The sequence below is a fragment of the Pteronotus mesoamericanus genome, unplaced genomic scaffold (genome assembly GCF_021234165.1).
Source record: "Pteronotus mesoamericanus isolate MK-2021 breed Mesoamerican mustached bat unplaced genomic scaffold, CSHL_Meso_final contig_20, whole genome shotgun sequence".
Classification (NCBI taxonomy): Eukaryota; Metazoa; Chordata; class Mammalia; order Chiroptera; family Mormoopidae; genus Pteronotus; species Pteronotus mesoamericanus.
This window is the reverse complement of record NW_026555085.1, coordinates 61,896,656-61,911,608: the sequence shown is the minus strand read 5'-3', so window position 1 is coordinate 61,911,608 and position 14,953 is coordinate 61,896,656. Positions and strand designations below refer to the sequence as shown.

Genomic DNA, 14,953 nt, shown 5'->3' with positions numbered 1-14,953 from the left:
CTTTATATTTATCAAGTTGAAATCTCCAGTGCGGGAGTTAGGAGTCTCAAGAATCAGCCTTTATTCAGATGGTGACTCGTGTTTTTCTATTTTAAGCGCTGGGTGCAGATAGCCCGTGGGTTTGTCTGGCATGTGGGTCTGTGAGCGCGCGCACTTCTAAATCTCTCACTTTGCAGCCTCAAAATTCAAAACTTCGGGTTACAAGTAGGAGACAGATTTTTAGCTCTCTAGCTCACAACAGAGGGCGGCTACTGCGCTGGGGGAGTGGCCAGAGCCAGCGTTTCCCAGCGCTCCGGTCGCTCTCCAGCGGCCCTTGACTCCATGCCGGCTTGCAGGGCCACTGGGGTCCCTGCGCCCCGATGTCTTTGTGCCCAGCTCGGCGCGGGAACACCCGCCTGGGAACCCAGGAATCCGCGGAAATGCCAAGAATTCGGGAGAGGCGCGGGCGCTAGGGGAGGAAACGCCCCCGCGCAGTTGCCGTCCCGTGAAGAAAAAAAAAAAAAGTGAAAAAAGAGGCTTTTCAAGTCAAACTCCTGGGGTCTGAGAAACCACGTTTTAGATACATGACTCGTGGGGGGAAGAACACTCGGTGCGCAGGGGTCATTGTTAGCCAGCGCTGCCCCGGAGCGCCGTGGGTGAGCGGCCTCCGCCCCACACCCGAGCAACCGGCGCGGGCCCACGTGGAGCAGCGCGGCACCCGCCGAGCGCGCGGGGCCGCCTGGGTCCCCGGATTGCGCGCCCCAGCTCCCCGCCGCGGCCGTTCACGCCCGAGCGCCGCCGCTGGTCCCGCGTGTGCCCCGCTGAGGGGGAGGGGCGGGCCAGGGGTGGGGGCGGAGGGGTTGTGGTTCCAATGCGGCGGGGGCTCCTGTGTCCTTGTGCGGAAATGACACACGGAGTCCCGTCACGTCACGCGAGAGCGCAGCGCACGGACACACACAAAGAGAGGGGAAAATACACGGCGCCCGCCCGCCGCCCCCAGGAACTCCCCGGGCCGCCCCGGCCAGGCCGTCGCGCGCGTCCCCCGCTCCCCGGACCTGCGCTACCCCGCACCCCACGTGGCGCCCAAACTCGGCGCGGGCCCGCTCTGCAAAGTACAGAACTCGTGTCCCAGGTAAGCGCGGGGCGGATCAAGCTGGCTGCGCGGCGGCGGCGGCTCCAGGGCAGACGGACTAGAGAGTGGCTGCAACATCCATGCCGGGGTGGGGGCGGGAGCAGGGGAGGGGACGCAAAGGGGGGCTGCCCTGAGCGCGCCCGGCGGGAGGAGCGCCTACCCCCGCGCAGGAACGTGCGGCCGAGCAAGCGCCCGGCGCCCACGGGCTCGCCGCGCCCATTGTGCCGCGCACCCCTTTGTGCCGCTCGGAACGCGGCGGCTCCATGGCGTCCCCGGGAGCACGCGCGCCGCGCGGGGGTGGGGGAGACGCGGAGTGGAATAGTCCGCGCTGCTGCCGCTGCCCGCTCCACTCGCGCCGTGCGCCGGCCCCGCTCCCCTGCCTGGCGCCGCGATGGAGCGGCCGGGCCCGCCGGAAGGCTCTGCGGAGAGCGCGGGGGCTCGGCGCCCGCGCAGGGCCGGGATGCGGCGGAGAACGTTTCGGCGTGAAGAAGGGGGTGTCTGAGTGGATCAGGGGGCGGGGACTGTAGGGAGATGCCGAACGGGGCGCAGGAGGCCAGAGGAGCTGCCGCTCGGAGGGACGCTGCCTCCGGAGTCTACAAATGGAGTGAGGCCGGCTCGTGGCGGCTACCGCCGGGAGCGGGCGGAGAAGGGCCCCGCCGCCAGGGGGCGCAGCGCTCCCTCCCTGTCGTCCACGGCGCAGTTCGCGGTTCCCGCTGCTCGGGAGCTGGAGGGGACCCGGGTGCTTTGGGTGTGCATCCTGGCTGTCGAGAGGCCTTCGCGGGCGGCCGCGACTGGAGCTTGGGGCGTTCGCCGCTGCCCCTAACCTCCCCCTTTTGCTATTGTTGCAAACGTGATTACCCACGCAGACTTTGCCCTCTCCTTATCGGTGAGTTGTGCAGCAACCCCTATGAAAACCTATCTACCGAGACATACTTTTTTTTTTTTTTTTTTTTAAACCAGGTGTTTTCACAGAGGTAAAAGCAGTGATTGCTCAGGTGGCCTATCTGGAAGGATTTTACGCACCAAAGCTAACCAAACAAGGGTGCGTGGAATAGTGCTAAGCACTTCAGAGTCGGAAATGTTCGATTTCACCTTTTTAAAGGAACTTTGGAGTGTTTAACGTACACGGGGCAGTGCGGAGGCTACCATAAAACTAAGCGTGCAGGAAACTGAGGCAAGGAACTGAGCTCCGGGCATGATTCAGTATATAAACAAGAGGGACGGAGGAGGCTCTTTCTCTCTCCACACCCCCGACCCTATCCCTTTTGTTTTGTTGTTTTTTAAAAAACAATCATCCCTACCTAGTTTGGTCTTTTTAATCACCATACAGGACCCTGTCAGTTCCCTCAACCTCAATAATGAGATTTGCGCAAGATTCTGTATTTTAAGTTTTCCATCCCTAGCCACTAGCTCTGTTTGATAACATAGTAGGTGCTCAATAAACGGTTGCTAATGAATGGAGAGCCTCTTAGATTCCAGATGGAAGGTGGGGTCAGGGCGTCTGTTACTGTAGGTGGGTTAACCTACCTGTGCTTGGCCCTTGAAGTGAAATTCATGGAGCCTTTAAAATTTGTCACATAAAAACTCCTGCCACCGAATGTGGGTTTTACCAGAGGCACCATCTCCTTGTTGTAGTAATTTAAAGGCTTTACATCCTCATCATCACCACGACCCCATACAAAGCACTAGTAACAGCAAGAGACCAGTTAGGGTCCAGCAGGCAAGATAGTCAGCATCCCAATCTGTTGAAGGGTATCCCATTGACACACTTAACTCACACTTTCCCTTTTGGCCACTTCTAAGTTACTAAGCATCCCTTACATCAGCAAAGGAATAGCAGAATGTCTAATAATCAGGGAGAGAAAAATTGGAATCAACCATGATAGAGGTTTGATTAGGTGAAAATTTAATGTCCTGCCGAATGTCTCACTCTTTAGAGCTGTCCAGAAAGCCCCAGAAGCACTGAGGATAGAAACAACATGCATCTCAAATTTTACAATGTAGAAACACATCAAGTTTGCCGGCCAACCAGCAAAAATATTGTGGTGTTAGTGTATGGGAGGTTGGGGTGCAGTATTTTGTTTCTGGCACTTAATTTTGATGACAAGTGAAGAATTACGGTTGCTACTCTTATTATTCATTGAGCTTATTATTGGCCAAAGTTTGGAGGAATTATTTGTAGAATTAATCATTGGGGTGATAGAACTTTTTTGTATCGTCCTCTCATTGGTGCTTATAGGGAGGTATACATGTGCCCTTTCACAGAATTAGACACCCCTCCAGAGAGTAAATTTGATTGTGATAATTTTTAAAAAATCACATTCAAAGTCACATATAATGCATATGCCAGAACCAGGGATGTTTTAACGTGCTTTATGCACATCACCTTGTTCTTGTGGTTTCCTCCCCCTCCAGATTGGACAGTTGCTCTCCTCCCCCTTCTGAAGGTCCAGTATTTCCTGCAACATTATTATTTGAGCCCAGAGCTCTTGTGGTTTCTGGAACTAGCTGCCACATGTGACCTGCACATGCCAAGCTAAGAGCTCTCTATGCTGGCATCAGGCCTTCGGTGTGTCAAAGAGGAGAGGTGCTGTTTCACTCAGAGTGGCGGTTACGTTCGTCACCGAATGACCAGACTTTTACAAATTGTTGTTTCAGAGCTAGGTTTTACTCAGCAGTTCACCTGGTAACATGCCTTTCCTCCGCTTTTAATCCAACTTGCAGCATGTACAGTCAGCCCTCTTGGTAGTACAGTATTTTGTTTTCTACCAACAGCCACCTTTCCTCTTCTCTTGCCTCATCTTCTGTTATTACTGGCCAATGAGACACAGTTGCATTAGTATCTATAAGGGCATTAATTGCTCAATTGAATAAATCACTTCCTGATCTTATGTGCAGGGGGTTGATGGTTTGAGTATGAAGCTAGTACATCAAAGGATAGAGGTTGGGGGTGGGGTGGGCATTAGTTTACACCACATTATGCCCCAACTCTAATTAGCTTGTGTGGTCACAAGACAACGTACTTGAAAAAGTGGGAAGTACAGAGGAAACTCAGCTTACACCTCCTAGGAAAATTAGTCACCACTGCCCAGTCAGTCACATGGGTGGCTGCTGGGATGTGCCGGCCCTCCTTTCCCCCTTGAGCCCCAGCTTCTGGGTGCCAAGGTTAAAGTTATAAGCACGGTCTTTTGCCTCCTGCCATTGACATCTAAAGGGGTTGCTCTTCGTGAGGTGAGGGAGCGCCTAATACATAGCGTCTGTTTGCTGAGGAAGACCTCAGGTTTAAGTCACTTTCAGAAAATGCAGTGTCGGAAGGGGAAGACGCCAAGTCACAGGCAGGCAGGGTGGTGTAGCTGTACTTCGCCGCGCGCTGAGAGATGAGGCTGTGCTCTGACTGAATAAGGAAGGCAATGACAATTACAGCTTTAGAAAAACTCAGGGTAAAGTGCCCTGGTTTTGCGAGGACTGGTGTTTTTCAAACATCATGTGCAGATGTGTCTAAAAATAAAAACAAATTGCAAACATGTCCTGTAAGTCCCATGGGCAGGATGCCACTGCCAAGAGGGCCGGGTTCTAAGAGCCCCGAGGCTCCGAGCCGCTCCTGCAGACCCAGAGACCGGCCCGCAAGAGAGTGGCATGGGAACATTCTTCCTCTCCTTAGGGAGAGCATTTGATTTGATGTCATCCCCTTCCAGTTTCTTTGTTTCTTTCATTTGAAAGTTATTTAAACCTTTTGAAAAGCTTTAAGTCATTTAATTTTGCAGTTTTAAAAAAGAGTCACTTATAAGATGCATTTTAAACATTTTTTTTTTTTTTTAAAGCTTTATAATAGGTAACATTTACTGAGGGTTGTGCACTAGGCACTTTTTCCTTTGCCGTTTTCACTCGAAATGAGGTAGTGCCTGCAGCTCCGTTTTACAGAACCAAGGTTTGGGTGGATAAGCAAGTGCCTGGTATTAGAAATTAATTCACGGTGGAGCCAGGGTTTGAACCCTGTTCTGCCAGACTCTAAAGTTTAGTAGAGAATCCCATTTCCTGAGAGGTCAGCTGCACTAGTCCCTGCCTTCGTGGTCCGGGGACCATGTGGTCAGTGGGCTTGCTGCTGCATGGGAGGCCAGCCTCCAGTGGGTGCTCAGCAGGAAGAGACGGCCATGCCCCACTGTGTCCCAGCTCTTCTTGAAAGGCTGGATGAGACTAGCAGCCTGAAGTGCACCCGACTCCTCTCCCTCTCCTTGCTCTTTGCAGCACCCTCCTCCAAGTGAGGCATGGATTGCCTGCCCCCAGTGTCTCTCTCTGCAAAATACGTGGGACCTTGTGAGGATTGTGTGGGCTAATATGTGAAACTGTCATACCGTGGAGCCAGCGCTACCTGAGTGTCAGCTGCTGTCCTCTTTTCTCTGTTTCATTTTTAAAAATCAGCATGACCTGCAGGAGATAGGTGTCAGGAAGTCACATCATGTGTGACCGTTGAGCCCTGGCTGGCTGACTTAGTCGGTTAGAGTACTGTCCCAATACAAAAAGGTTGTAGATTCAGTCCCCAGTAAGGGCACATCCTAGAAACAACCAGTGAATGCATAAATAAGTGGAACAATAAAGTGATCTCTCTCCCTCCCTTTCCTCCCTCCCTCTCTCTTTCTGAAATCAGTTTTTAAAAATCACAAATCGTGTGTGACAGTTGAGAAATGGATGAAGTAAGGTTTAGTTAAGCCCTAGTGGAACTTTGAAATCCTTGAGCGTGTTTTGTTAGTAACACCTTTCAAATGGTTGGAGCATGTTCTCTCTGCTGTACCTTTTGTATGTGGCAGTGCTACACAGCTGCTGTCCCCATGGTCTCAGGTTCCAGTCACATTCATCCTCTGGGGCTCACCTTCTCAAGGAGACCTCCTTCAGTGGTGAGAGTTTGCTTCACTTTCTGTCTGGAAGTGTGACTTGGGAAACGAGGAGCATTTGCCTCCAAGTGGCCTGGGTTCAGGGCTGCAGGGCCGGGGCCAGCCGTTCCAGGACCTGCACCTCAGCCCAGCGGCGAGTCCCAAGCTCAGTGGACGTTTCTGATTTAATGGGGCACAGTCCTGAGTCAGCTGGCTGGGATTTGAACCTCGGGGTTTCAGGAAGCCCAAGTACTTCCCATTTCTGGGCCTGCTGTTTGTCCTGTGTGACACTGGACTCGCCACAAGCCTCTGGCGCCTCTGATTAGCCCGGTGCTGCTCTCAGCAGAGGCTTGGTCTGACTGATCTCACATGAGTGGCAGGTTCTAAAAGAACCTGGTAGAGGGGCACCCAGGTCAGTCCCCCCCTGCTATGGGCAGCGCTAGAGAACGTTTTCCTTTGGGAACCTGAGGGACATTTAGAGAAGAGACAAATGATCCTTTGCCAAGAAACTGCTGTACTAGGTGTCCCCTGCTCATGTTGCTGTGATCTTGCACCCAGCTCTTAACCAGAAAAATTACCCCTAAGTCAGATTCTTGCATGGTTCCTTATTACCTACTTTTAACCAGTGACCTTGCTACGCTCCTTCCTTTCTCTGTGGCCCAGCCACTTCTCTGCCCCGCAGACCTCCTCACCCTCTCTCTGGCCCCACTGCTGCCTGCTGCTGCACCCTGGCCGGAGCCGGGGCCCCTGGAACACGCCTCCAACGGCCCAGTTTGGTCCAATTTGTAGGTTGCATGGAAGGAGGGGGTCAGAACATCTCTCAGGGTGCTCAGACACAAGAGAACCCCAAAGAAAGGACCACGTGTAACAGTTGTCTGCCATCCAGAATGCAGAGACTCAGCCGATGAGGCATCAGGCCCTGGCCAGCCACTAAGCTGCTCTACTGTCCACACGCCCTCTAACGACCTGCTCTCAACACTCAGCCTGGATAATATTCACACCTGAGACTTTCTTCTGAGCCACCCCTCGCCCCATTCTGAGGAGCTTTTTATACCTTCAGAGGCAATAATTCAGGGACAGTTAGGAAATGAAAGGCCTTCACTAGTTTGTCAGTTGTTGAAATTTAATGATTTGATTTTACATTTACATTCTAACTCATTTCCGTTTGTGGACATAACTTAGAATGTGACCTGACGAGTTAAGATTACTATACTTCTTTCTTCATTTAAAAATTTCTTTTTTGCCCTGACTGGTTTGGCTTCATTGGTTGGGCATCGTCTTGCAAAGTGAAAGGTCGCTGGTTCAGTTCCGGTCAGGGCACATGCCTGGGTTGCAGGCCAGGTCCCCAGTTGGGGGTGTGCGAGAGGCAGCCAATCGATGATGTTTCTCTCACATATTAATGTTTCTCTCCCTTTCTCCCTCCCTTCCCCTCTCTCTAAATATAAATAAATAAAATCTTTAAAAATTAAAAAAGAAAGAAAGAAAAAAATCATCCATAATCTTCCTAATTGGAAGTAATTACCATTCTTTGGGCATATTTTCTTCCAGCTGCTTTATGGCCTTTTTAATTACGTAGTTGAGATATCCCCACTGCACTTGGAAGGATGTTGTTATTGACTGGGTAGCCCTGTAATGAACAATTGATTTTGAATCTTGACACCTAGTTTAATGCTTGGCTCTTTCTGTCAGTGGAGGTTTCGAAGTCATGTGATGAGAAAACGTGTAGAAGTTGACTTCCTAACTTTGTGTAATGGAAACAACAGGGGTGACCAGGGATGGTCTCAGCCCAGGTCACATTCCGTTTGTTGTCCCCTCCATTTTCTTTGCAACTTTTTGTGGAATGTATCAGTAATTACGGCGAGTGGTTTTGCAGGGCTCACTCTGCACCAGGAGCAGGCTGACCCCAGCGTCCTGCCTGTGCTCAGCCTGAGGTCAGCTGTGACCTGGCCTGGGCTCTTCGTTTTGCCCTTCTGGACATGGCTCGGTGATGGTGAGAACATACCGTGATTGTCAAGTGTGTGAGGCTCTGTGACAGAAAGATTTGTGTTTAGGTCTTTATAAACTGAAAGTGATGAGGAAGATCAAGATATGCCTGTTTGAACACTGGTGAAGTTATTTTCGAAGTAGACTTGCCTCCTAGAATTTCCTTGGATTAACATTTCTACCCCACTAAGGAAGAGTCTTGTAGGTATCTGTTAAAGTTGAAAATTATTTGTATCTAGAGCACAAAGTTGTAAGCATGGGTGGTCTTCTGCACAGCTGCAGCAAGAAGCCTGTGTTTACTAGATGTGAGTTGTTATAGAAACCCTAATGTAGTATCTTCTGACCTTGGGGTTCGATTGCTCTTTCCTTCCTGTTACTTTTATCTTCTGGTATTTACTCATCCTCCTCTCTGAGAGCAGTTTCCAGAGACCCATCTTCATCCTCCAGGTCCTCCCATGTGTTGGCCGTGATCCCTGCAGAGAGACGGTATGTTCGGTGGACTCCCTGCCCAGTGGGGCATGTGGCCAGCCACCAAAACACAGGGCAGGGAGACAAGAAGCCATTCCCAACAGTGTGATCATCAGCAGGTTCCTAACCTTCCTGAGCCCCGGGTCCCATGCCTGTAAAACAAGATGGTCTCTGAGGTCCCTTTGGCTCTAAAATTGTGCCTCGGTTTCCTCACTTGTATAATGAGACAAACAAGAGTTTCTGCCTACTAGGATTGTTAGGTTAAGTTCATGGGGAAGCTCTTAGCACAGCGCCTTCCACCCAGTGTAAGAGGCGGTGCGGGAAGCAGCGCAGCGGGGCTTCTGCCTCCCGGAGCCTGCCCCGCGGCTGGGGCAACCCTGTGCTCCCAGGGCCCCTGTGAGGCGCCCGCAGGGTGCCCTCAGCGCTGCCTGGAGCCGGGGCTTCCTGGCCCCGAAGCCGTTAATGTGCCTCTTTCAGGTTTTTAGCCCTGCTCTCTCTTTCCCAAAGAAACTACTCCACATCCTTGTCTCAAAACTTGCCTCTGGGGGAACTCAAAACTAAAAAAAGAAGTAAAATTTCCATGATACATTAAGTGGGAAAAAAGCAAGGAATGAGGATCTTAAACCTTTTATTCTCAGGATCGCTTTATACTCTAAATTTTGTTGAAGGACCCCAAACAGCTTTTATTTGTATGAGTTCTATCTGTATTTTACTGTGTTAGAAACTAAAATAAAAATATTTAAATATTTATTAATTTGTTTAAAAATAACCATAATAAATTCAGTACAAGTTAATGTCAACAGCATTTTTTATGAATATCAAGTATTTCCCCTCTCTCAAATCTTAGTGAAAAGAGTGGTATCATTTACATTTTTGCTAATCTCTTTAATCTCTGACTTAATAGAAGACGGCTGAATTTTGAAATCTGCCTCTGTATTTAGTCTTCTGCAAACTGATATATCCTGTAGTCTCAGGAAAACTCTCTTATGTACCTATGTGAGAAAAGGGGCAATAACACCTCGGTGTTGTTATGAAAATAGTCTTGACCCTGACTGGTGTGGCTCAGTGGATGGGGCATCAGAGGGTTGGGCATCATTCCACAAACTGAAAGGTCACCGGTTCAATTCCCGTGAGAGGCAACCAAGCGATGTTTCTCACCATGAAGTTTCCCTCCCTCTCTTTTTCCCTCCCTTTCCTTTTCCCTCCCTTCCCCCTCTCTAAAAATAAATAAATAAAATATTTTTTTAAAAAATGAAAATAATTTTGATCTCATGGACCCCTCTGAAAGGGTTTTGGATGTACTGGTAAGCTTGCTCTCCAAAAAAAAAAAAAATGCCCCAGTTGTGAAAGTTTCAGTTTCCGTGGTGTAATATCTTCCCACTAAGGCCAATTCCAAGCTACCAGCTTGACCCCACTGGTAGCAGAGTTGGGGGGAAGAGACCGTGCAAACTGGCAGTGGCGAAGACTGTACATGAAGCACACTTTGAGAACCGCTGACACAGGATATCTTTGGTAGGACACAAGAAAAATGACATGGTTGCTTCCAAGAGAGTAGTAGCCCAGGGACTGGAGGACAGTGGACTTCTTAACCAAATATTCTTTTATAGCTTTTGAATTTTGTTTTCACGTGCGTGTATTACTTAGTCAGAAAGGAAAAAAGAGATTTTGTGTCTTCTTAAATGAACTCTAAAAATATGAATTGACCTATAATTGTAAATCTTTCCAGCTTTTCCATTGCTTCGTGGCATCTCTTAGAATTGGTCATTTCTAAGCACCGGTGAATGTTTCTCCTGCCTCCTCCTCCTCCTCCTCCTCTTTTTTCAGACTTTCTTCCCTCAGCTTCACTTCCTGCCCCGCGCCAGGGGCACGCTGATCTGCGGGATATTCGGGATTCAGATTCAGCCTCACCTCAGCATGAGGCAGCTGGGCAGCTCTGCCAGTGATTGCATTTATGCAGCCAATTTGAGCAACTTAGACTTTGTAATTTGGTATTTTAGTGGCTAAATCATCTTATTTATGAACGGTTGGGATTACTTTCTTACCTTTTCTTTTGTGCTTTTTGTAAACTGAAGGCTTTTCTGGTGACATCCTGATCTTCCCTCAGCCACAAACAGAATTACACCCACGCATGGAAAATTGAATATTGTCCATCTCACTCTGTGCAGGATAGAGACCAGGAGGCGTTTTAATAATATTATATATACTCCTACAAGCTCTGCACCTTTCTGTGGCAATGACAGTCACTTCACCTGAGGCTTCTTAAGCTCTTTGTTTTTTGTTGCTTGTTTGTTTTTTGTTGTTGGGTTTTTTTGTTTTTAAAGGACTTCACTGAGATAACCCTATCTGAGGGTTACCTTCCATAGGTCATCGATGTCTTAGAAGCCATGCTGGTTTAGCTAGAGGCAGCAGCAAGCTACATAGGTCTCGTCGACACACGTCCCCTGACACACGTCCCCTGATTCAGTTGAATCATCTTCCCTTGGTGGTTGTGGTCAGGAGGTTTTGAGGGACATGGAACAGCCACCCCAAGAAAGCTGATTTTCATAGATTGTCTCACAGTTTGAGATTCACGGTGAGAGGAGTAAGGTTTAGGAGAGGGGAGAATGTTAAAATGAGGAATTCTACAAAGCCCAGCAGGCAAAGGAGACTAGAGTGCTAGCAGCCTGGGTGGGCGGGGGCTGAGCTGGCTAGAGGCTCCTCCGTACCCTATAGTTAAGTAGCGGAAGGAATTTCTGAGGCATGCTTGGCATCCGGATACTCAGTATCCACCCAGGAGAAGCAGCCCTGTGACCTTCGCGGTGCAGATGACCAGGAAGTGGAGGTAGCACACACTCTACCCATCCCCTTCCCACCCAGCCCTGCCGTTGTTGGTCACTGTCAGCTCAGGATGCCTGGAGGGGACCCACACATCCCTCTTGTAGACACTTCTGTACTCAGGGCTGGAGTCTATTTATAAGCACAGGGCACACTGGTTTTCCAGGTAGCTACCTGGTGATAAAAGGAGATTTGGATGCTCCAGCTGCTGTTGGAAAGAGAAATCCAAAGCTGAAGAACCTCAGCAGAAGAATGAGGGTTCTGTTAGTATTTCCTCTCCTGGTGGCTGACGGGAGGTATTCGCAGACCCGATTTCAGCCCTAGTGCCCCCGCTTAACAGCTGCCTGACACTGGCAAGTGACCTGCCCTCCATTTCCCCTGTGTTCCCCTTCCAACATTCAAATATTTTATTTCCTTAATCAAAATATTATAATAATATTTTCCAGTTTCAATGACAGAAATTGTATATATTTAAGGTATATACAGTTTCTGTTTCCTTATGGTAGAACTGGGATAAAAATAGCTCAGGGCGAGATGGAGGCACACACAAGGTGGCCAGCGGCGTCAGTCGTGGCCTGCAGATGTTAATGAGGGCCCTCATTCAGGCCTGATGGAGCTGTGGGCTTTCTAGGCCTTGCAAGTAGGAAATTCCCCAGTTTCCCAAAGAGGACGGCGTCTTTGCTGGCTGGGAAGGAAGGGGCCCACCAGTCTGTGTTCTGGGTACTTCTGGGCCAGTCTAGCATCTGTCACTGGTCTATAAATGAACACAGAGATGTTTTCCCATGCAGAAGCACTCTGGGCATCTAGAGTGCCCAACAGGCTGGCCGCCCCCTTCCCTCCCTTCCTGTGAGCCTTCCCAGCTCCCTCTCTGCTTTTCCTTGCACCGCAGGTGGCTCAGGTGTGTGCTCCTCCTTCGTGATTTTCTGACAAGACAACCATAGGAGCTCAGAATTCAGGCTGCTAAATTGCTTCTGTCTGTCACATGGTGGTTCAGAAAATACCCTTCCTGCCCACTGAGTCACACCACACCCAGGCAGAGACCACGCCCAGCCCTCGACTCCAGCCCCCTGCTGTCTGCCGCTTGGGCGGATGTAATATTAGCTGACCACACCGTCTTTGCTCAGCATTGTGGTTATCTCTCCTGTTTTTGCATCGACTCCTATTTTATTTTCTTCTAGGATTCACTTGTTTTTTTAATGCTTTCTACTTAGCCAGAGTCTTTGTGGTTTTCTTTCACTATGACCTTTCCCCCCCTAAATAAATCATCCTGGATCTCCTCCCTGTCCCACCTTTTCTCCCTGGAGTGTGCTTTGTTTTGTACAGTGTGCCCTCTCCACCAGCCGCCTTATCTTCTCTGAGTCTGTGCTGCTGCTCTCACCTCTGCCCTGGATTTGAGGGAAAGGGTTGTGTGACCCTGTGGCGAGATTCCAAGGGGAGTTGCCACACTTGGGCCTTCAGGTGAGGCCTGAAGTGCGTCTCCTTAAGAGGCCTCTGCCTGGGCTGGGAATCAGGAAACCTGAATTTCTGCCTCAGGTTCGTCGCCCGCCCGCCCCCCCCCCCGCCCCACCCCCGTTTGAAATGCAGTTGTGGGTTTGACTTGTAAATGGAGAAGTCCCACCTACCTGCCTGTGCCTCCCTCAGAGACACCCAGATCAGGGGGTGTCGTCAAACAGGCTGCTTTGCCTGGGATACAATGTAAGCTGTATTTGGTAAAATGGTTCTTGGACTATGGAATCTTTCTTATTTAGTTTCCCTCAATATCACTTTGTGTGTTATGTTTTCCAGAGAGGAGATAGTTTAATAAGTAGGAATAATTTTTAGTGTTAATTTCGGTTTCAAATAAATCTTAAATTTTCTCAAATAAGAAAATTTATTAAATTCCTCTGGAAATTAGTAATACAGGGATGAAAAAAATTGTACCTGTCATAAAGTTAATATGACGCACTGAGAATCATGTAGCACATCATACGCACTATGTAGGTGCTGCTGCGGTTAGTGAATTTTGAAGCCACCCTGTGCCTAGATCACCTCCACTCTCTCTGTCCCGCCCCATCCCCCAACGCCCCATTCACTGGTGTAAGACAAGGGACCGCAGACCAATTCACAGCTACTTGGTGAGTGGTTTGCCGAACTTTGTGGGTGGCATCCCTCTTCCGTACTGAAATTATTTTTAAAAAAATTTTTATAAACTTTTTTTTTTTTTTTTTTTTTTTTAAGGAAAGAGAGGGAGAGGGTGCTGAGGTTGAGAAATCTGACATAAGGGTTTGTTCTTCCTAAAACTAGTGTCTGAGCGGCTCAAATGGGCCAGCGACGATAAGCTCTGCTGTTAGCATTGCCCTGTTATTTGAATGAAAGGAACAGGGGAAAATTGGGGATGCAGCTGGGGGATCCAGAGATCTTAACTTCTGACCGTGAAGCCTGGACTAACATGATTCACTGCTGTAGGCAATAGAAATTTCTTAAGAGACGCTTCTTAGTCCTGCTGTCCTCGGATCCGTAACCAGAAAGACTGGAATTTGCAGTCTGCTTCATCAGTTGTCGGAACCACGACTTCTCGATATCGATCAAGGCTGTCACGTGTATTCGTTTCTACCACCTCATTAATACCTTACAGTTTTTATGCACATGCTGTTGTGTGATTTGGGGAAACTCAAAGACTTACTGGTGCTGTTAGTCATGGTGCCTGTTCTGTCCCAGCTGGGGCAGTGGGAGTCCGGGGCCAGCTCTGCTCCAGACCCTGAAACCTGTACAGGGCACCTTCCACCTACCCGTCTCATTCCCTCCTCAATAAAAAAGAAGGGTTGGAACTAGCTTGTGTGGAGCCTGGGAGCTTTAAAAACCCACAGTGCCTCTTTCTCTGAAAGAGAAAGTTGTTCCTGAAGGAAAGGCTAGACCAGCACCATCCAATAAAAATATAATGCAAGCCACATACGTAATTTTAAATTTTCTAGAAGCCACACTAAAAAAAGGTGAATTGTTTTTAATAAAGTACTTTATTTAGCCCTATCAAAAATATTATCATTTCAACATGCAATCAATATAAAAAATTATTTTACATTCTTTTTGCTGTGCTAAGTCTTTGAAATCCAGAATGTGCATTTCCATTTGGACCAGCCACGTTTTCTGTCCTCAGTAGCTGTGTGACTAGTGGCTGTGCTCAGGGGCAGCACAGGCCTCCTCAGACCACCTGGTGTCCTAAGACCTCAGCTCGGGTCCACAGCATCCACAGTTTCCGTCCTTGGTCAGCCTTTTCATTTCTGTGGCTGGTATGCATAAGGGAGAGACTAACAGCTCATTCAGACTGGAGTCTGTACAAAAGACTTGGTTTTCTAAATAACGTCTCTCTAGCTCTGTATGTGTGCTCTGCTGAAGCTGTAAGACAAGCTCTGCCCACATAAAGTCTTGGAGAAACGCTCCCAGCAGGTGCACAGAAGGCCTGGCTGGTTTGAGCAACTGCAAATGAGAATAAGAGGACGTGGTTTTCCATGATATTGCAGAGCAGTGTAGACTTGGCCTTCTACTCCACGGAGCCAGTCAGGGTTGGGGAAGGAAGGGAATTTCTCATGGGAAGGGAAAATTAAGAAATAAATCAAGCAATAAATCAAGACTTTGTCTTTGTCTTTTCATGTAGTGAATAGAAGATGAACTCAACTGAATTCAGTGAAGATGTAGAAGAAGGTAAAATCTCATTAAAAGTTACTTTTAATTT

At 48.9% G+C, this 14,953-nt stretch overlaps 1 protein-coding gene across 1 annotated transcript in view; it reads left to right on the top strand.

Annotated features, from left to right (window-relative positions):
* The first annotated feature begins 1,071 nt into the window (after positions 1-1,071).
* BEND3 (BEN domain containing 3) overlaps positions 1,072-14,953 on the top strand; it is a 34,625-nt gene continuing 20,743 nt past the window's right edge. The window contains exons 1-2 of the mRNA XM_054568880.1: positions 1,072-1,111; positions 14,876-14,922. Of these exons, the coding sequence (XP_054424855.1) occupies positions 14,886-14,922 (37 nt within the window). The 5' untranslated portion in view covers positions 1,072-1,111; positions 14,876-14,885. The remainder of the gene's footprint in view (positions 1,112-14,875; positions 14,923-14,953) is intronic.